At 43.4% G+C, this 23,622-nt stretch overlaps 1 protein-coding gene across 2 annotated transcripts in view; it reads right to left on the reverse strand.

Moving 5' to 3' along the window:
• The window catches only part of EXT1 (exostosin glycosyltransferase 1), a 272,669-nt gene extending 249,047 nt beyond the window's left edge, over positions 1-23,622 (reverse strand). The window contains exon 1 of one of the 2 annotated variants that reach the window (XM_005885852.2): positions 22,060-23,622. In XM_005885852.2, coding sequence (XP_005885914.1) covers positions 22,060-23,015 — 956 coding nt within the window. In that variant the 5' untranslated portion in view covers positions 23,016-23,622. The remainder of the gene's footprint in view (positions 1-22,059) is intronic. The other variant, XM_014533035.1, reaches the window with a different exon arrangement.

The following is a 23,622-nucleotide window of genomic DNA, read 5'->3' on the forward strand; positions in this document are numbered from 1 at the left end:
AGCGATGGTGGGTGGGGTGGTGAGCAGTGGCAAGCAGCAGTGAGCTACTCGTGCATGATTTCGTGCACTGGGCCTCTAGTACACTATATAAAAACTGACGGAAAAGTTTGATGTGTACTTTCCTAAAAGGAGATATTAGAATCCATAGATTAGACTGTGACCTAAAAAATTCAGCAACTGACAATAAAACTGTCTCTTTAATTATGGGGAAATATCATAAATAAAACTATGCCAATAGAACAGAATACAGAACAGGAAATAAATATTTCCCAGCAACCTAATGTGTTTCCCTGGAAGGAAGGTGATGATAAACCTTTATCATGTACACAGTAACAGAAAACAAAGCTTTTGTTTAATAAAAGATGAGCTGGATTCATGCACAAAATTGGGAAGCTTTTGTTGTGATTGTTGTTATATATTAATGGACAAAGGGATTCTTTATCATAGGAGTTGAATTTAAAAACCTGGTAGAAACAAGCCCATTCTCAGGCTTATAAAACAAGCCTTTACAGATAATTATGTTTTATTACTGTGCATTTTATGGAAATTGTGTTATACAAAACAAATACCAGATGCCTATTTGTTTTATTCATTTCAGGGAGAGGAAAAAAAGCTACAAGTACCTCTGCGAGTAGAACTGCTTTTAATTAAACACAATGCACAAGGAGCACATAAAAATTAATACCGTTTGAAGCCAGCAGGTAGAAAGTAAATGTATAAAGCAGCAACTGTGGAATACCCTCTTTTCCCTCCAGCTGAGCTGAGAAAGGAAGCACTGCCAGGCGTATTACTTAGGAGCTGAAATCAGCGAGAGATACTTGAACAAGGTCCCTCATAGACTTGTTTTAAGGCCCGTGTTCATGGAAATATAAAGCCTAGAGGTTAGAAAAACAACATGTTCTATTGGTACCTGGGTTAAGCCAGACCCTGTATTAGCCCTCCTTGATGAAATCAGGCCAGTCCACCCTAACCCATTTGGGTAAAGCTGTTGAGATGGAATGAACCAGGTTCATTTCTGGTATACGTGAAAAATGCAGAGTGATTTCTGGCATGGTTCAGACTTAACCTGCAAACACTCGCCATGCCATAGAAGGACATGTCATATTATGGCTACTATCTGATTAATACACCCAAGCTCTTCAAAGAAAATAAAAAGGGGAGGGGGGTTCAGAGAAAAGAACAGTCAACCTAAATGTGGGCATATTTTTCCAGACCCCAAAGAAATAAATCATATCTGTTCAACTGTCAGTACTAATCAGAAAGTGAAAATTCAGCACGCAGTAATTTAGTCCCACGGTGAGAAAAACACAGTACCCTTCTTTTACCTTTTCCCCCCCTTTGCTTTTGCTTTCTTGTTTGCTTTTGATCAAATCGTAGTAAGACCCAGTCTCCAGCCTCGTCCTAGACTTTGATATCATCTAGCTAGTTACAATTTGTACTCACTAGTGGCAAGACAGAAAATAAACATTTTGAAAGAGCTGTGTGAAGTAATGTGAAATGGCTTGCAACTGTATCTGGCAACCAACTTTCTACAAAGACTATCCACAGACCTTTTCCAAATCACAGTTTCTTAAGGGGTCCCACCCCAACTTCCATTCTTTGCAATTCTGAATCTCAGAGTAGTCCTGATTCAGTCTAGTAGTCTTTTTGGTTAGTGGACTTTGGTGTTTGAGCTAAATGGAAAAAATAAACAATATATTTATTTTACACTAAAAAATCAATTAAAATCCTAAGTCTTTTTTAGCTTTAAGATTTTTAAACAGGGATGGGCAACTGAGAATATCAAGCACGTAACCTAGTTACACACACATACACACACACACACACACACACACACACACAAAACATTTTGCTAAAAAAATAATAATAATTTAAGGCACTTGTTCTCAGACCAAGAATCAGGGGTGAATATACAGACTGACTGTGATTGGAATCAAATGCCACATTTTACACTCAGTTATAATCTAACCAAATGATTGTTTTCACAAGCTTGTAATTGCTAAAATGAAGAAGAGACATTTATGTACTGACATGGAGTAAAACTTGGTATATAATCAAGTGATTAAAAAAAGAAATTTTAAAAGGGGATCTCTCTCTATCTATCTATCTATATATCTCTCTATCTATCTATATACATAGATAGATAGATCAAAAAAAAAATCCTATTTTCAAGAAAATAAATGATATGTGCCCCCCCCAAAAAAAGAAATATACACTGAACTGTTAAAGATGGTAAAAGGGAGACGCATTAGACATAACTTTCACTTCCTGTAATGTTTGAACTTTGAACAAGGCTCAAGTGTTAACTTCTGCAACCTGCAATCTGGATTTTTTTTTTTAATAATTTTTTTTCTTTCAAAACATTCACCAGATTGTGGTTTATGCTGTAACCCTTGGCGGTGGCTCTATCTTAACAGTTAAATGTAAAATCGAGCTTCTGAGATGAGAACCCTTATGAGCTCGAGCAGCTTGACTTGAATGGCAGTTGGAGGGCCTGATGTGGGATAAGGGAGAGTCAGGAGACAGGAAGAGGTGAGTGTGTGTGCGTGCATGTGGGTACACACGCGTGCACACCCGTGCAAGCACAAGCCTTCACAGGAGGAAGGGAGGGTTACTGAAAAAAGAGTAAAGAAAAGGAAGAAGCAGCCCTAACTGGTTTGGCTCAGTGGATAGAGTGTCGGCCTGTGGACTGAAGGGTCCCAGGTTCGATTCCCGCCAAGGGCATGTACCTTGGTTGTGGGCACATCCCCAGTGCGGGGTGTGCAGGAGGCAGCTGATTGATGTTTCTCTCTCATTGATGTTTCTAACTCTCTATTCCTCTCCCTTCCTCTCTGTAAAAAAAAACACAATAAAATATATTTAAAAAAAAAAAAAGAAAGAAAAGGAAGAAGCAGCCCTGACTGGTTTGGCTCAGTGGATAGAGTGTCGGCCTGTGGACTGAAGGGTCCCAGGTTCGATTCCCGCCAAGGGCATGTACCTTGGTTGTGGGCACATCCCCAGTGCGGGGTGTGCAGGAGGCAGCTGATTGATGTTTCTCTCTCATTGATGTTTCTAACTCTCTATTCCTCTCCCTTCCTCTCTGTAAAAAAAAACACAATAAAATATATTTAAAAAAAAAAAAAGAAAGAAAAGGAAGAAGCAGCCCTGACTGGTTTGGCTCAGTGGATAGAGTGTCGGCCTGTGGACTGAAGGGTCCCAGGTTCGATTCCCGCCAAGGGCATGTACCTTGGTTGTGGGCACATCCCCAGTGCGGGGTGTGCAGGAGGCAGCTGATTGATGTTTCTCTCTCATTGATGTTTCTAACTCTCTATTCCTCTCCCTTCCTCTCTGTAAAAAAAAACACAATAAAATATATTTAAAAAAAAAAAAAGAAAGAAAAGGAAGAAGCAGCCCTGACTGGTTTGGCTCAGTGGATAGAGTGTCGGCCTGTGGACTGAAGGGTCCCAGGTTCGATTCCCGCCAAGGGCATGTACCTTGGTTGTGGGCACATCCCCAGTGCGGGGTGTGCAGGAGGCAGCTGATTGATGTTTCTCTCTCATTGATGTTTCTAACTCTCTATTCCTCTCCCTTCCTCTCTGTAAAAAAAAACACAATAAAATATATTTAAAAAAAAAAAAAGAAAGAAAAGGAAGAAGCAGAGAGTAGGAGGGGGTGACTCAGGTTGGAGAGAGGCCTTTCAGGGCAGCCATAAAGAAGTGCCCCTGATGGTCCCTTGATAACTGCTAGCGAGTCCCTAGGAAAAAGGTGTATAAAATCCATCCTTGGCAGTGGGGGGGGGGGGGGGGGGTGCCAGGTGCTGCTCTGCAGAGAAGCGAGTGCCAACCAAAGGCCTACAAAACATCAAGTGGCCTAGGATGATCTGTGAAAGCTGACATCAGCCTGTGGGAATCCATGTCCCTGGTGGATGAGGCCACAGAATTGCATCCCCTGTGCACGGGATTAGAGTTCAGGAAAGCTGACTGTTCCCCAGGCGGTTGGCTGAGCATGGCATGCTGGTGCCCCATTCCTCAGCAGACAGTGGGGACTGAGGTTCTGGTCCCAGGGGCACAGGAGGTCCCTCCTCACAGGGGGCAGTTGAAGAGGCACAGGAATGAGCAGAGGGTTCTTCTATGGTGGAGAAGCCTGGAGAGCCCCACCAGCATTCTCCTCAGTGGCGTCACTCATTCAGCCTGCGCCCCAGAAGGGAGCCAGATTCGAAGCAATAGAAACTCTATGTGGCCAGGAACGGAGGCCCATCTGAGACAACACAATGCAGTTCAAGCTCCATAAAGCAGGCTTCTAGGGATATTACAGAATTATGACTGAGAACCTACCAGCAGCTAAAGTGACAGTCAAAGGTGCAAGTTATTTCAAAGCTACAAGACTACTTTTACTCCTGCCATTCTGAACCTCAAGGTGTACTGGGAGTGGGGGAGGTGTTTCTTCTAAACTTTATTTTTCATTGTCTGATTTTTCTATTCAACATGCCCTTTGGACTGTTTACTCCAAACAAAATTAAAGAATTCTAATAATTCAATTCCAAAAGTCTTTCTTTCTGTGCTAACAGGCCACTATGACCAAAGACACTCATTTCAAAAGTATTTCTTAAGAATCTACTACTAGTATACGCTCACTGTGCTAATGCCTGAGAAACCAATTAGAAGCAAATACACAAATCCTGAAATAAGACTTATTGATTTGCGTCCAAGTAGAACATAATGTGTAAAACATCCAAATAACTCTGTGTTTAAAATATATTTGGAGGCCAATGGTAGAGAGAAAGAACCTACTACGTGCATTTTTCCACAGGAAAGGAGGTGCTGTGTACTTTGCTCCCAATATTTTTGTTGGGCTCCCTTGATCTATATTTGAGAAAGACCACACATGAAGGAAACTAAAAAAGAGATGCAAAATTCAAGAATATGCCTCCATCTGTTTTGATTCTAGAATTTCTAGATTAAAGAAAAAATTGGCTAATCAGCTATAGCAGTGGTTCTCAACCTTCTGGCCCTTTAAATACAGTTCTTCATGTTGTGACCCAACCATAAAATTATTTTCGTTGCTACTTCATAACTGTAATGTAATGTTGCTACTGTTGTGAATCGTAATGTAAATATCTGATATGCAGGATGGTCTTAGGCGACCCCTGTGAAAGGGTCGTTTGACCGCCAAAGGGGTCGCGACCCACAGGTTGAGAACTGCTGAGCTATGGTAACATTTAACCAAGCACCTATCAAGCACACTACGGTGGTGGGGGTAGGGTGGTGAACTCTGGCATCCAGAGAATGAACCAGCTTTATCCCGGAAGGTATATAAATCTAGAGAGATAAAAACTAAATAATTACAGTGCAAAGTAGAAAGATCTAAGGTTAAAACTGCCCCCAGTCTAAATTCCAGGATTTCTCCAGGCCCTGACTGACAGGCCATAGGGAGGACCCTCACAGCCTACATGCCCAGGCCCCTAAAATTAGACAGGGTGAGACCATCCGAGGGGGAGAAAAACTTCTGAGTCCTCCTCCTGCAGGTGTTGGACGCACACCCTGAGATTGCCATCACGCCTGCACAGTGTGGACAGAGAAATGTTTAATCAAGGCTCCAGCTGATGAGGCTGGTGATAACCAAGGAATGTGCTGGGCTGAAGGGCAGCCGAACGGCCTGCTGATTTATGCTCCTCTTTCTGAAAAATCACTAGACCATTTTCATACCCCCAAGGGGACCTCCAATGACAGGCTTCAAATGACAGGTCTTACACCATGTCCTGAAGGGTAGCAAACTAAGACAGTTCCCAGCCACCACCGGGGCTGGGAATTCCAAAAGAGTATATTTTAGACTTTCAGGAACATGTCCAAAAATTCCAATTAATTCACCTCATCTAATTAAATGAGTTAATTGGAAATACAATACGCTATTTTTATCTCATTGCTACGTGAAAGTACAAGTCAACTTCCTGGAAGAAAGGGCTATTTTTATTTCGAGAAGAGAGAAGGGGACACTTCGGGACAAGGTACTAAAATGAAAAAAAAAAGTAGTACTTTTAAAAATAGCATCTTAAATCTTGGTAGAAAATAATATCCAAAACTAACCCACTAATGTTCCCAGAAAAACATATTTGGACTTTTGACTATGTAACTCCACATGCAAATACAGGCATATAGTCACTATTGTGCATAAAATATACACCTCTTTCTTGTCTGGAGCCAAGGATTATCAAAGTTGAAATGAGGGCAGGAAAGCTTCAGTTTATTACACTTAGTGAAACATTCACTAGATGCCCTTTTTCCAGAGCTGCTGTTAGATGAACCTGTGATTTACAACAAGGATCTGAACCTGCGTTAACGTGCCTTTGTGTGTGTGAATATGATGGAGTTCCAACGGATATGTGACCTGTGGCATATCCCAAGCACAGCAAGGCCTGCTACTGTGTGGCATCCAGGAGGAGTCAGATCGTATCTGGATTTGGTGGCAGAAATGGCATTATAAAAAAGCTTCTGACAATGTGTATGTTTTAACTGCCACTGTGACTCCTGAGAGAAAGAACGAGAGTATAAGTTAGAACGTGTCTGAACGCTCCCAGGTCTTCAAAACACAGGCTACAATGTCCTCCCCGCTCCTGTCGTAAGGTTAGCGTCAAGGATGGGCACACACTGCTGAAACTTAACAAGCAGAAACGGTACAGGGGTCTGTTCCCGCTGCCATGGAGAAGGCCATCCTAAAGGAAGAGTCATCAATTGTTAATGACCATGGAAACTGTTGAAAGTAGAGAGTTATTCACTATTATTGCTTCCTGATTTGCCAAGTGCCCCGATTCAGTTTGGCTACTTGAATTGCTAGAGAAGAAAAAAATAGTTTTATCTTCCTATCGTGTGCAGGTTTATCTCAGAAGGTCATTTCAAGGGACCCCACTGGCACATCCGCCAACTTTTTTTAGTACATTTTCAAGAGGCAGGAACAAGAGGATCCAAGCTTCACAGAACAGGTAGGAAACACAATATTTCTGTAAAAGGAGAAAGAATTCTTTTTTTTTTTTAAGACAAAGAGTCATATTAATGATGTGGACCCTTGGTTGAACAATGTATGGGAAAGGAAAATCTATTTCATTTTGGCAGCAGTTACAACAGGTGGTTGGAATTCTGGGCACTTGCCAAACCACCTTGAACTTCTATATGACTGGCAAGCTACTATATCATATTGCACATTACAATTATAATGAGCTGTAAACAGACAGGTCAGATGAAAGAAATGAAATGAAAACAATGATAAACACATACAAGGGGTAAATATGAAATTATATGAGTCTAACATGATATAATGGGACAGATTAATGACAGTAACAATGGTTATTTATTGAGCGCTTACTATGTGCCAAGCACTGTTCTAAGCACATTACATGTAACATTACTCATTTTATCCTCACAATAACAACCCTATGAAGTAGGAATTGTTATTATCCCATTTAACAAGTGAAGAAATGAAAGCAGAGAAGTTGCCCATGTGCAAAACTCCATGCGATACATGGCTGAAAGTCAGGAGATGTGCGTTCTACCCCCCGTGCTATCACATGGGCTACAGGACTTTGGGAAGGTTGCCCAACTTCCCTGGATCTCTATTTCCTTATCTATATAATGCAAAGTCACTTCGATGACCTTATTATTTTTCTCTCCAGACAAGACTATCTGACACCATGATAGCATGAATACCATGCTCCTTTCCTCGGGCAAGCATACAACAGACATACAGACATACACTGCATGTACACACCTGATAGTCCCAGTCAGCGATGAGCTCATTGGTCTCTGCACATAACTGAACATAATTAAAGCAAAATCAGATGAGGAGAACTGAGTTCTAAAGAGGCTCAAACAGTCACCAACACACCCTACAATACCTACTTCATACTTTGAATTTAAGGCTGCTTATCTTGCAGGTTATTTTTATAGAAACCTAAGGTTTATTTTGACAGCATTATTTACAATAGCCAAGACATGGAAACAACCTAAGTATTCACCAGTGAATGAATGGATGAAGAAAATTATATATATGAGTGTGTACCCATCCTTGATGCTAAACTTATTATACACACACACACACACACACACACACACACACACGAATATTATTCAGCCTTAACAAAGAAGGAAATCCTATTATTTGCGATAGTACAGATGAACCTTGTGGGAATTATGCTAAATGAAATAAGTCAGAGAAAGGCAAATACTGTATGATCTCACATATGTGGAATCTCAAAAAAATGAAATCATAGATACAAAAAACAGATTGGTGATTGCCAGAAGCAGGGAAGAGAAGGATGGACAAAATAGGTGAGAGAAGTCAAAAAGTACAACCTGCCAGTTACAATAAGTCCTCAGATGTAATGTGCAGCATTACAGTCATGCACTGCATAACAAGTTTTCAATCAACGCCAGACCACATACATGACAGTGGTCCAGTAAGATTATAACGGAGCTGAAAAATTCCTATCACCTAGTAATATAGCTATTGTCACATCGTAGCACAATGTATTACTCATGTTTGTGGTGATGCTGTTGTAAACAAACCTACTCCGCTGCCAGTTGTATAAAAGTGTAGCACACAAATATGCACAGTGCATAATACTTAATAACAAAAATAAGTGACTATCTTACTGATTTATGTATTTACTATACTATATTTTATATCATTATTTTAGAGTGTACACTTTCTATTTACAAAAAAAGTAAAGCAGCCTCGGAACATCTCTTATTTACCTTGTCTCTTAATTGCATCATTTTATCTTGTGTTTGATTTAATCTCGGGTTGTTTTGTATGGTAACATGCTATAGAGCAGTGGTTCTCAACCTTCCTAATGCCGTGACCCTTTAATACAGTTCCTCTTATTGTGGTGACCCCCAATTTCATTATTACAAATTGAACATAATTAAAGCATAGTGATCAATCACAAAAACAATATGTAATTATATATGTGTTTTCCGATGGTTTTAGGCGACCCCTGTGAAAGGGTCATTCGACCCCCAAAGGGGTTGCGACCCACAGGTGGAGAACCGCTGCTATAGAGGCTTGTAGCCTGGGAGCAGGAGGCTCTACCATGCAGCCGAGGTGTGTAGCAGGCTGCAGCATCTAGGTTTGTGCAAGTGCACCCTATGAGGTTTGCACAATGATGAAATCACCTGGTGACACATTTCTCAGAGCGATTCCAGTCATTAAGTCATGCATGACTATACAGATAACAATACTATATATTTGAAAGCTGCTAAGAGAGCAGATCTTCAAAATTCTCATCACAAGAAAAAAAATTGTAACTATGTAAGGTAATGTATGTTAACTGAATTTAGTGTGATAATCATTTTGCAGTATCTACAAATGCTAAATCATTATGTTGTACACCTAAAACTAATACAATGTTATATATTAATTACATCAATAAAAAAGGATTTATTTTGATTATTAATCTTTTTGGCCCTCTTTTATCCTACTTGGGTTACTCAGACATGGCTAAGTCTAAAATAAGTACAGGAAAAATACTACTCTGTCGTTTCACTGTACTAAACATTCAGGTACTTAAATTTTATCTTAACATAAAATACTGTTCATTTTTTTAAAAAAAACATATAATATAACTCTACAATCTAAATACAGAAAATATCATACATTTCCTCTCTCTGAATCAATAAAAGACTGCCTGCCCTACATTTACAGGTTTGCAACATTACACTTGCCTACTTACAAATGCAGTTATCATAAAAGGTGCTGCTTAGAGGTGGCTTTTTTAATGCAGTGGGAATTTTAAAGGAGCATATAAGAAATGGTGTTTTCAAGAAAAATTTATTCTCTGCCTCTCAGTGAAGCAAAAGCATTTCAGTATTAGATCCCCTCTGATTAGATTTTCTGATTGGTTCAGATACACAGAACTAGAAATCATTTGGGAAAATGACCTTACCAAGCTTTGTAAAAACATAAAACATAATTCATACTTAATCAAGTGTCATATGATTGCCACCATCTCTGAATCCATTTTGAAGGCCCACTAAGAAGCCGGCTAATTGTGATGCAGGGCCGCCTCCATTTTATCTACACACCTTCAGTACTTTCATGCAATAACCCAGACACTTCCACAAGCTAACAAACAAGGCAAGAGATTTTTAAACGCAGGAAATGGAAGCCAGTGGGAGAAACAATCGTACACCTTCCCTCTGCTTTTTCTTCCCCTTTGCTTTTTAATTAAATGGTAAATCTCAATATGAATTCATTAGAAGCCTGACAGCTCAATTAAGCACGATGTTACTATATACTCTGGGGCAATGCTTCAATATCAGTTAACAGAGTTTAGATGTAACCTGAGCAAAAAAAAAAAATGTAAGCCAAAAGTTATATTCAACAGACCATTTGGGAGAAAATCTGCAATTAAGGAGGGACAAAAAGTCCCAATATCTACAGACTGTTAAAATTAAATGATAAAAAAAAACCATAATGGTTTCTCCTGTAGCAATAAATTCTTTAGATTTGTATTATGCAGTAAACCCCCTCAGTTCATTTTAATTTGACATCACTGATACTCATACCCAAAACAACAATAAAAAACGAAAAAGAAAGAAACTACCTTCGGGGGGAGGGGAGGGTTAGTTTACTGAAAGAAACATCCCATTTGAAGACAAAAAAAAGAAACTCTCAATGAACTTGGTGGACACAGAGAGACCTGTACCATAAACCACAGTGACATCTTCAGAAATCAGCCTTGGATACACTGCCCACAGTGGTAATATTTTCATTGGTTAAACCAATGTCATCTGTTTCATTTATCCAACAAAACCTGGGTGGCCTCCCATGGTGCTGGGCTGTGAAGATACAACAGTAAGTGAGTTTTTAATGTCACTTTCACAAGGAGGCTTCCTTCCCTCCATAGTTAAACTGCAAAACCCTCACTCCCTCTCTCATGCATCCAAATCACCTGGTAAGCTCTCTAAACACCTGGAATGTCCTCCCTAGAGTCTGACGGGTCAGCAGTGGCCCAACAGCATTCCAGTGGTTCCCTAGGCTGAGATTCAGGGCCACATCCTCTTTCCATTAGCCACTTTTCTTCACAGCGTCTAGCACCTTCTAATAGGAGCCATAATTGGCATGGCATTAGCCCCAGCCACCAGACAGTGAGCATCCTGAGGGCAGGGACCGCTGTCTGTTTTGCTCCCTGTTGAACCCCTAGTACTCACATACAGTAGGTGCTCAATAAGCATTTGTTGAGTAAATTAATGAAAAACCAACACGAATCCTCCTCTCGGGGCCTATGCAATCCACTGAGGAGAAAGAAAAACAGGTAGTTAAATGAATATAAAGCCAAAGCTGCGGCAAATATTAAATGTTCGATAAGAGCACGTACCAGGAGAATTTGACAGCATCTGAGACCTTGGAAGTGGCTCTGGAAGAAGTAACATGGAGGTGGGGGCAGCTTTCCAAGAAAGAGAGAAGGGAGGGCGGAGGGGAGGGGACAGAAAAGGGGAGGAATATGGCTCAGCCACAGACGGATGGAGAGGCAGGCAGAAATACACACCCCACCTTGATATCATGGGGATGGACTATGAGACGCCTCCCAGGAAGTTCAAGTAGGAAGGCGGCACATCCTATTTTTTATCAGCAGTGCTGTGCATGATTTCCACCAACCTGTCAGGGTGCTGGAACATATGTAGGAAGCATGCAATCCACTCTAAGCCTCCACACAGCAGCTCTCATCCTGGGCACCCTGGGAATGTGCAGAAAGCAGGGTACTGACATGAGCCCCAACATACCTGCCAGGGCCACCTCTAAGCAACCTCCCTTGTCCAGTCTCCAAACTCCAGCCGGGCCTAGGGCCATTTTCTTTACCTGGAAGCCACAGCCCAAGTCATTCTGGGCACCAGTCAATCAAGAATAGCTACCCACACAAGACCACACCACAATACCAGGAAGCTTTTTATTTCCCATAACAAGTGCTAATGTGTGCCATAAAACTCCAGACATCCGAGTTAGGGACATACACCAGGACTCCAAGGCTAACTCATAGGAGACCCCATGCATGTACCTGGAGCCTTTGGAGAACTTGCTAAGCTTGGCAGACACATTTTCAAATAGAGAACTTATCCTTAGGAGCACCAAAAATGCTTTTATTTTATCTTTTTAATATATTTTGTTATTGATTTCAGAGAGGAAGGGAGAGGGAGAGAGAGATAGAAACATCAACGATAAGAGAGAATCATTGATTGGCTCCTCCTGCACACCCCCCACTGAGGATCGAGCCCGATAACAGGGCATGTACCCTGACCAGGAATCAAATTGTGACCTCCTGGTTCACAGGTCGCTGCTCAACCCAATACTTTTATTTTAACTGTGGAGATAAGAAGAGTTACAGAAGGCGTTACTTGTTTCTCTGCTTTCTTACACAAAGGACAGTGTACACATGTGATGACTCCAGGTCAACACTGACTGTGGGGTAGTTCATCAAATATTTACAGAAGCTCGGGCTGGTGACAGGCACGGTGCGCGGGGTGGGATTTACAGGCACACTCCTGCGGAGTCTGGAGGACACAGTCTCGGGCACCAGGCCAGCTGTTCTTAAATTGCAGCGCTTCTTTACTTCTGGCCGTCACATTTGTAATTTCCTGGCCTGCTTCCTCGCGTTCGGGTTGCCAGCTGTCCCTTCTTCGCAGATCTGTCTACAAGAATCCCTCTCTCCTTAAATTTACTGCTTCTCTCATCTACTGTGGGCTGCGAAACCAGATTACCAAACTGGTTAGAACTGTCTCGCTAAAGTAAGATTAAATAAATTCTAGGTGAGAAACCCAAGTGATGCTCCATAAATCAATCACAGTATTGTGTGTGAGCATGTGGCCTTTATGACACCAGTGCCGGCGGTGCAGAAGCCGTGGTTAAGAACGCAGGTGTGGGAGTCAGGTGGCCGCGGTTCCTCGCCCAGGCAAGTCACTCTGCCTCCGTTCTGCATCTAAAAATGAGTATCTATCTGCTGGGTGGACATAAAGATTAAAGAAGATACTGCCCAGGGCACCACACACAGTGCACGCTCAAAAAATATTAGTTGCTATTGCTATTATCAGCATCATCAACTGGGCTCAAATATGTCAGTGCCAACAGGATATGGCTTCAACAGTGCCCGCCACAGCCAACTTCCCCTAACCACAGTCCCCTGTTCCAGGAAGCAACTTCAGGCTCTTCTTTGCAAAAGGATGGTCACCAATTCAATCAAAAATAGCAAGGTGAGCCCTAGCTGGTTTGGCTCAGTGGATAGAGCATCAGCCTGCAGACTGAAGGGTCCCAGGTTTGATTCCAGGTTGTGGGCTCAATCCCCGATGGGGGACATGCAGGAGGCAGCCAATCAATGATTTTCATCATTGGGGTGTGGGTGTGTGTGTGTGTGTGTGTTTCTCTCCTTTCCTCTCTGAAATCAATAAAAATATATTTAAAAAAAAAATAGCAAGGTGATAGGGTGCTCTTTTAACTGGGGAGGTCACACCACACCTGAAAGGAATGGCTCGCCCAGATGGAGTAATGGTCACCAGCCAAGCAATCAGGCTGGTTTCCTCCAGCTCGGGAAAGACTGGCCAGGAGCCGAAGACACACGCAGGAACAGAGGTGCCAGGCAAGGATATGGGAAGGCCCAGAGTGGGAAGAGAGGCGCCGGTCCCAGGTATTGTGCTGGGTCCTGAGAACTGAGTGCAACAGTTCCAGGTCAGTTTCTGTGCATGTCCCCTCATACTAAATCCTGTGACTTAAGGTGGCCTAAGGTATTGACTGCTCTGTGCAACTCTGAGAGGCCACTGAGGAGTTGAGCTCCATTTAGAATAGGTATCCGCCATCCAATGCCACCCTCAACTGGTGAAGGTATAAAGGTCAACTGTAGAAAGGATCACCTGCATTTTTAAAGCTGTCAGCCAAGGAACCTGGAGGATAGGGAGTAAGTTAGTACCTAGAGACCACTCTCACCTGCTCCCAGCTGTGCCATGCCACCTGCAAGCCCCAGCGTGAAGGCCCCACACGGGTCTTTCCCACACAAACCATGGCTGGGCCTCCAAGGTGCCCACCACAATTTCCTGGGGATTAAGTATCAAGGGAGAGAGGAGAGGAGTTATTTCTGTGGCTCAGTTAAGAACAACCAGGTTATGAAACTAAGCAAACCTCTGTGGTCAATCAGAAAATGACAGGAAGGTGATTTTTAATAATAACAACACCCTGTAAATACACAGTATTTACGAGGTACATTCACACACTTAACCTCATTATAACCTCTCAACGACCCAGTGAGGGGTTATGATCCCCAAGATGTGCAAACTGGGGCTGGGAGGTGAAGCACCTTGTCCAGGAACCTGTGTGCGTCAGTCACTTCCCGGGTGCAGGGTCGCACACAGGCCCTTCCTAAAGGGCTTCCCAGGAGATGACAGTGTCCACAAAAGGAGGAAGGGTATCCCACGAATTTCATTGCTGCTCGAAGTAGTTAAGATGCCAAAAAAGTCCTGCACATAACTAAGCAAACACTGTGGGCTCACTTTTTCTATCTCAGTTTTCAAAGCACTTGCAATAATGTCTCATGTGCACTTGGAATCCCAGACCTTCCTTACCTGGATGCCCAGAGGTAACGCCAGGCCCCAATTCACCTCCAATGGACCATGGAGGCAACAATCAGAGAGAAAACAGAAACAGGGCCTTGATTAACTGGTGCGGTGAGCCAGAAGAATGGCGTCTGCCCAGGGGAAGCCTGCAGCTTCCGATATGGATATGCCGGGAAGGCTGGATTCTGCCCGGAGAAGGCAGGCTGAGGAGGACCCAGCTCAGTAAGAAAGCAGGGAGGTTTTGGCTCCAGCAAAAACAAAACTTCAAAGGGAACAGAAGTAGCGGGAGCTTCAAAGACCCCCTGCAGGACCAATTAACACCTGCAAATGTTGATCTAAGCAGCCATTTAACGATGGTGACTTCAGAAATGAGTGCTGAGCCTCACCTCAAAAACACCTTTTCCTCCAAAAAGATTGGGTTGGGGTGTTGGAAAGGAACCTCTGTGTTGTTTTCTAGGACAGACCATAGTCCAAAATAAAACAAATGTTCAATACAGTGAAATGCATCACATTTTTTTTTTATTTAAAACAAACCATAAAAAAAAAATGGATAAGGGAACAAGTTAAATCTCTAAGAAAATGTAAATGATTAAATAAACTATACTGTAGGGCTATGAGCTAGGGAAAAAAAATCATGTAACCATTAAAAATCCCATTTTTAAATACGACTTACCTATTTAGTAGATGCGGAAAATGCTCTTGGAAAATGTGAAGAAAAAACAACATGCAAACATACGTTTAAAGTCTGACTTCAAGTTTATCAAACCAACAGACAATAAGGGCAAGGAAGGAGCCGGGTCTGGAGTTTGTTTTGTTCGCCGCAGTGTTGGTTCCAACACCGGTATGTCTGGCACCAACAAAGCACTTAAGGAAAATGTGTTGAATTCATTATTTACTTACTTTTAATTAAGTAATAATTAACATATCGATACAAGGTGCTTGGCTATGCAGAGAGAAGGATCTCATCGCAGAGCTGTCTGTATGTGTGTCACAACAGGCCGACTACATGAAGTTTAATAAGTGGGGGGCTCTTACTTTCCCAATTTTCCGCCAAGGCTGTGCAAAACGTTTATCATTTCGTAAGCGCTGGTTTTTGTTAGGGAGCCAGAGGAGCTGGGAATGTTCCCGAAACCTGGCCCGTTGTGTCGCAAACGGAATCTTCCAGTGGCCCCACCATTTCTGTTGGGTGACACTGTCCACCTGGAAAACAGGGGCTCCTGTCCCCATCGCACCACTGACAGCCACGGAGGGAGGCCCTGCAAGGTGCTATCAGCGAGGGCGGGGTCACACGCAGGTCACTTCCTCACACTTCTCTGAGGAGCTCCAGGAAACAATGAAAAGCAGACAAAGTGGTAAACAATTCAAGAGGTTCAAACAACTGAGTGAAACAGTTCAAGAAGTTCCATGCTGTTAGGTCAGCGCTGGGTGCCATCTTCATCACATCTCTAAGCCAATTTCCCCCCCTCTGGAAACATGTTTACAAAGAAAAGCAATGGAAAAAGACCTGACACACAAACACCTGAATCCCACGGAACTCACTAATAGCATGTAAGCAGGTAGAAACCTCGTTTGATTCTTTAAGGTGGTAGCATTTTGTAGAGGGAAGAGAATGATCTTCGGAATCCAAGACCCTGGTGAGAGCACTGCCATTTACACACTAGATGGGCCTCTGGGCTCCTTACTTCATCCTCTCGGGGCTGCATTCTAATCTGTAAAATGGGGATTTAACCCACTTCATACTGTTGTTGAAAGACTTAAATAAGGTAATAAAGGTCAATCAAATCATAGGCACTGGACAAATGTTCCAGTTGTTTTTTTGGGGGGGGGGATTGGGAGGTGGGTAGGGAGGGAGTTCCTGTTTATTAAAGGAACCTGGTCACAAGTGGAGGAAGAACTTTTACGTAAAAACACTTTGTCATTAAGCTCTTGGAAACATAAGCTCCTGTGTTCACCTTTGAATGTGGAACATGTTCATTAGACAGCAGAATCCAATGACCACTTAGCCTGACCTGGTCCATTCTTTTTTTTTTTTTTTAATATGCTTTTTATTGATTTTTTAGAGGGAGAGAGAAACAGCGATTCACAGCCTGCCTCCCCCCTGTACTGCAACTAGGATTGAAACCTGGGCATATGTCCCAACTAGAAATCAACCCCGAGACCTTTCAGTACACAGGATGATCCTGAGTCAACTAAGCCACACCGGTCAGGGTGACCTGGTCCGTTCTTAAAAAGGTGAACATTATGAGGTCACAGCAGGTCTGTGAAAACTGGAGAACCAGGAGCCAGAAAACGTGGGCCACTTACAGGCTAGGCAGCTTTAGCCAAAGCACTTCACCATTGGTCTCAGTCTACACACCTGTAAAATGGCAAGGCACCTTGCAAGAGCTTGTGAGCACAGCCACCAGGCCCATTGAACCCAGCCCCTGCGTGACATTAGGGTTCTCAATGCCATTGCTGGCAAGTGTTTCTAGCACTATGTTCTGGGGAGGCACATCTGCAGACCTTCTGACATAGAGAACAATCACCACTTGAGGATGTGACTGCTCCCCTTTTGCCAAGTCTGTCCCATCCAAAGCTGCTGTCACCATCAAAGGGGCCACAGGTGGCCTCCTTCCCAGAGGCAAGGCCTGCCCAAGTCTTAGTCGCAAACCATTCTTTGCATAAAAAAATCCTGCAGACTCCTAGCTGAAGTCACAGATTCCGCTCTGAACCTTCATTTGTTGAACGAAAGTCAATCAAGATGCAAGCGTCCCTAGAAGTACCCCCCAACACCCCGACCTTTATTCGCAGATTCCCTGGAAAGGAGGCTCGCAGGTGCTCTCAAGAAAAGAAAGCATGTTCAGAGGAGGTGAGAAAGGGTGGAGCAGAGAGAACTAGACCTCAGTACGAGAAGACACGCTTCACAACTTTATAACTTTGCAAAGGGTTGGCACTGTCTGTATTTTTAAACTGTGCTTATGAGGCTTATTTTAGAAATACTTTTGTGCTTTCATAAACCTGTGTATGGGGGGGGGGGCGGGGGGGCAGGCGCTAATATTTTACCTTTAAAACCTGAGAAATACAATCTCCACCTTTCATTTTGGAGGAGGAAAACGATCACCTAAGGTTCACTGCTGGCCCCTGCACTTGCTCAGGTGTCTGCTAATACAGTCTGGGATAATGGGGAATAAGCAAATAATCATTTAAAATTACTCCTCGTCTTGTGCGGCAAGTGCACCTGAATTCAACTTACCATTCAGTTATGTCACAGCCTATTCCCTAGACCCCTTAGGGCCAAATGGAAAGGTCCAAAAAATCTCCTATTTAGACTAAACAGCTCCAGGCATGAACACCGTAGTTATTAGTTAGCTATGAAAGGCAGAATGTAAGCCCTAGAGCAAGAGTTCTTCTATCTGAGAATGCCCTTAAGTAAGAGGCTATGTGTCAACTCCTAAAACTTTATGACAAATTGTGCATGTATGTGCCTGTTTTTTTTTTCCCAAGTTTGTCCAAAATCTTCATCAGCTTCCCAAAGGATTCCAAGAGAAATCCCAAAAGAAACACTGTCAATAAAGGTCTCACAGCTAGAGAGCTTTCAAGCATCTGTAATTGACAGTGGGAGACTGGAGGTCAAGGGGGAAATTCAGAAGGTTTTCCTGCTAGGGCTACCCTGCCACCAACCAGATTTCTAACCTGGAGCAAATTCCTTAAGAACATCCTATCCCTCCATTTCTTAATCTGGAAGATGAGGATGTTGGAGCTGAATGGTCACTTAGCTTCAAGACCCTTAAAAATACCAGGATCAGGAGGCACGGCTTCAAGGAACACAGGAAAAGATGTCAAAAAGGCCTGCACAGAATCCAGCCTGTTCCCAGAACAGCTGCTTAAAATATTCACCGCTGCTTTCCTCGGAGGGTCAAAGACAGAAGTCACCTCTCATTCCCTTCTCTTTCTTCCATTTCAGAAAGCCGAATGTGAAGTGTCACAATAATACCCTTTGAAGGGATTTGAACTATGAAATTCATGCAAAACTACAGTGATTCTGTAAGGATGCATAGGTAGCTCAAAGAATGTAAAATAGAAGGAATTTCTCTCAAGCCTCATTATCAGTCATCTAATCACGGCAGCCACCTATTTTAGCTGGTGTCATCTACACCTGTTAATATATGTAACTGATGACAATTAATTATGGGTGTCATAAAAATTGATGTTTTAATATACTCCTGGAATTCTGGAACAAAAATACTGCTCTCTTACAAGAGAAAAGTGTTTTTTTTCATTCCATGTCGCTCTCTATATTTTCATAATAAACGTCTGATTTTCACAAAAGTGCAGGTAAGATGAAAGTCCTCAACCATTTAACGCTAAACCTTTATCATTACATAAGGCTAACTTTCATTAAAAAAAAAAAAGTCATTTTTTTTTTAGTTGGTACACTTGTATATACTCTAGTATCCTAACTCAGCCATAAACTTTCAATCTAATTATCAGACCCCATAAGTCCAAAGCAAATTTATATGTGGTTGCTTGTGGCAGCAAATTAAATTGAAGCCTTTTCACAGGCACTTGCTAATAAAAAAGAGAAGTAGATGAAAATTGATCATGTTTTTACACGCCACGACCAAATGAATGCTCCGTCTAAAACCCATTCCCCAAAAGGATAAACTAATGTTCAAGGCAAGGCATCAAAAGTCACACGATGAGTCAGTATGAGAAGCCAAACTCAGGTGACTTCTACAGACCTAACTTCACTATCACCTCCTTCTCTAAAGCCGGGGAGAGATCAGCATTGGATCTGAGGAGCTCCGCATCTCACATATGCAAGGCTAACAGAAAACATCAGTGTAAGTAGCACAGTAGTTACTGTTACTCCAGAGCACAAGAGGCATTGCTTCCTAGGAGTGTTCTCACAACATTTCAGGGCTCACTCTTCAGCCTCATGTGTTTCAAAAATAATGGATCAAAAATACTACTCTCTTACAAGAGAAAAGTGTTTTTCTTCATTCCACATCGCTCTATACTTTTCATAATAAACGTCTGATTTTCAGGAAAGTGCAGGTAAGATGAAAGTCCTCAACCATTTAACACTAAATCTTTATCATGACATAAGGTTAACTTTCACTTAAAAAATAACTTTTTATTTAACTGGCAATCATGTGTGCAAGCACCATTTCTCAAAGATACAGGGTTCTGATAACCCAAGGAGAGGAAGGAGTTAAAGCTCATGGAGACAAGGCTAATGCATATGAACATTCTGCAGCAGCGTCCTGTCCTATTAACAAGGTTAGGACTGGAAAGTGTGCAAAGGAGAACAGAAAGAAAGTCCACAAGTGACTCCTGCTCAAGAAATCCCTTCTCGGGAGAAAGAACAGACTTGCTGTCCTAACTAAATGCCACTTTTCTGATGAGACTCGAAACTGAGGTCCTGACCCCTTGTGGTCTTTAATCATAAACCAAAACAAGGGTGTGGGTGTCAGATTTCCTGGCCCAATCACAAAGAGGTCAAAAATTAAATTTAACTGGCAAAAATTAAAGTTTCTAGGAAACTAACCCCTCCTTCCTTTATTACCAATCTCTAGAAAAAGCTTCACCAGAGGCTGTAGAGATTTAATAGTTACTAGTATTGTGGGAGTAAGGGGGTAAAGAAGGGAGGGTTGTTTTATTGGATTGACAGTGTTTCCCAAATAAATGTGTAATTCAAATTTCCTAACGTGAGATCTCAGCTACAGCTGGAGGAAGGACGATCCCCATAATCCTTCTACAAAATTCGGGGAGACTTGCTGTAGAAGACACTGAAAAGTTAGATTTCATCTTGACTAGTCCTCCACCATCAGCCAGACAAAGAAATTCCTGAAAGGCTATAAGCACTTTTTTTCCCTTACAAGCACCCACAGAAATAGGTCAATGTTAATGTCGAGTAAACAAAGCAGCTCATTACTAACCACAGTCTGTTTCTTTTGTGACAAAATTTTAATCCATTTCAACTGCACCCAACTATCACACATAACTGTCCCTGAAGAGGAGTAAAATGTGAATTCATAACTGACCCCAGCCTCAGGCTTTTCGTATGTTTGAAAGGCAAGGTGTTGGGGGCTGGGGAGTCTGAGTGTTGGATACTTTCTCCTTCACTGTCTATGATCCAGGACAGGAGGACTTTAATTTCCCTTCCAATCACTCCTCCAGAGGCCCCGTGTCTGAGGAAATCCACAGACAACAATCAAACCTTTCATTTCAGGGCCTCGTTCCCACCATACCCCTTTCTGTTCCAATCTGGTTTACAAAGCGTTTCCCCTATTCTACATTTCATGAATCAACTGCAAAATCAGCCAACCTCTGCCAGTTCCTCTTGTACTCAGCTGAGAGGTTCCCCTTCCTTCCGTGGGTAGCACAAGGCTGCTCTGGTTTTTAACTGGCGTAACGTGGAAATGCACTGTAGGAACTCACTAACTCTTTCACGGCCAGATATAAGTGAGTCTGGGGCACTGACACCATCTACTACTAAGAAACTGCCCTGCCAAGCTCAGGTTAAAAGCAGATTTGTGGAGACTAGTGTTGACCCCAATTCCAATGTGTCAGTTTCTGTCACCCAGAAGGAAAAGGAAGAGTGAGAAGGGCTACAAAGTAAGCAACTCAGTTACTTAGCAACTGGACAAAACTTGCCTCACTACTGAGGGTAAGGAGGCATCACAAACCCATTCAAAGAGTAACAGTCTCAATTTGCATGCAAATGGATAAAGACAAAAAGGAGTGGGAAATCTAAATTAGCAACAGGAGTTTACAGTAGCGGGGCTGAGACCCAGATTTTAAAAACAGCTTCTCCTGGGAAGGGACTGTATATGCACATACAAGCAAATAGATATGAATAAATGAATGAATGAAAGGAAGGGAATGAAGAAAGACAGATCACAGGCTCTAACAACTTACACTCTCCCTTCATAAAAGCCAATGCCATGGAGGGTAGGGAAGAGACAGCACGGAAAGTTTAGTAGCTAAAATCAAAACACCTCCACTGCTAACACATATTTAAAGCTCATGGAAAGATGACCATTGGAGGCTGGGAAAATCCAGGGAAAGCAGTTCCCCCTGCTTGTGAGAAAAGCAAATAAAGCATCAATCTTGGGGAAAGGTCTCCAGACTTTGGGTGGATTCAGTGCCTCTCCGGGTCTTGACCCTCGCCCCCAGCACCCACTGGTGAAGCGCAGTTTCCCAGCTCTCAGATCAAACCCACACCCTTCAAAGGAGACACATGGGCCTGAAGATTTTCTAAGCAAGAGGGAGACATGTCACCTACTTGGCCCAGGGGAGTGCTCCAGGCTTTTCTGTTTGCTCCAGGAGCTCACATTCTGGGTCCCCAGCTCCTAGCCACACACCTGAGCCAGGCTGCTCAGTGCCAGGAAGGAAGAGGACAGGGGGCTCCTCAGCCCCACCCCCAGCCTCCAGCCCCCAACCTCACACCTGGACAAGGTGGGCAGGGCCCAGGGCTGAGTCACAGAGGCCCAACAGCCCAGCCACTTACTTTTCATACTCGGTGTTGTCTCGGTCACAGCGAGAATCCTTGTGCTTTTGCCAGTCTTTGCCATGCTTGCAGGTGGTGAGGAGCAGGACGTCCTCCCCGTTATGCACGTGATATAAGGCATTCCTGGTGTCTGACCCTATCCCTGTCAGGTACCTCTTTCCCTTGAATACCAGCATGTACTTCCTGAGAGGAGGGATAGTGTTAAACTTCAAAAACCCCCTCTCCCCTCCTGTCCTGGGATGATCCTTAGAAAAGAGGGGAATAGAAACATCAAAGTTGGGTCGGAAGTTTTCAGTACTAATGCTGGCTTTGGCCAGCATCGCCTGGCCGATGTCAAACCCCACGTCCTCGGTGTAGTCAGGCCAGGTGCCGGAATATAAATTAAAAATTAAATGATTCCTACCATTGTTCCACAAGTGGAGACTCTGCACTTTGGATCTCAAATTGTGCACATACTGAGGTGACAACTGGTCTCTGTCTAAAGTATCCAGGCTCAGGACAAAGAGGCACGCCTGGCTGGGGTCCGAGGTGTAGAACCTGGAGCCTTCGATGGCCGCTAGAATGTTTTGGTAACTTTCGGCGATTTTCTCCCCTTTTTGCTGCGGGTAGACGTAGACTTTGAAACCGTTTTTCTTGCAAAGGGTGAAATCGAAGCAGGACTCCATGCGGCACTTCTTGCCTTTGTAGATGCTGGAGTTGGCGTCTCGCTTCTGCCGAGGGGAAATGTGTACGATGGAATCCTCGTTTTCCAATTGATCCCAAGGAACGAAGGGGCGCAGAGCGTCCGGGAAGCGCGGCCAGAAATGATCCGGACTCGGGTGGTGCAAGCCATTCCGACCGCTGTGCTCTTCTCTCCGGCTCCTCGATGCCCTAAACTGCAAGCCTCCGAAATAAAACAAAAGGGCGAGACAAGAGCCAGCTGAGAGCAGGATGAAATAGCGTTTTTTGGCCTGCATGTGTCCTGCCTGGGTCAAGAGGATTGTAAATAAACACAAGAATCACCCAAGTTTCCCAATCAACACTTTCAGCTCCAGTCCGCCATCTTCCCGCCTGTAAAGACTTCAAACTCTCCGCTCCCACCTTCTCTGGATGCCTTTCCCCAAGCCGTGGACTGATCCAGCGCATGTGGGCGATTTCTTTAACTTTCTCCCCTTCGGTCTTTCATCTTTGGGTTGCACAATGGACGGGAGAGAGCGGGGCTGAATATCTCGCACCCAGGGCGGGCGAGCAGCGGACTGTAATTTTCTTGCATGCAACAAGACGGGAGGAAAAGAAAGAGGGGAGAAAAAGCTCCCGATGCCCAATCAATGGCAAGACGAAGTGATTTCCTTGCCTCTCGGGTTCCTCTCGGCGGCGTGGAGAACCAGCCCTGGGAAAGCAACTTCAACTCCCCCACGCTCCCGTGCAGAGCACGCCGGTTCCAACAAGTCAGCCGGTGCCCGGGCTCCGCCGGCTAGTGCATCTTGCAGCCGAGGCGCCGTAACCTCACAAATCCCTGCATCTCTCTTTATTCCCTTCTGCAGCGGCTCTGAGACTCCGGCGGTGTTTACTCCGGCGCTCGCG

Source organism: Myotis brandtii, unplaced genomic scaffold, assembly GCF_000412655.1.
Source record: "Myotis brandtii unplaced genomic scaffold, ASM41265v1 scaffold931, whole genome shotgun sequence".
Taxonomy (NCBI): domain Eukaryota; kingdom Metazoa; phylum Chordata; class Mammalia; order Chiroptera; family Vespertilionidae; genus Myotis; species Myotis brandtii.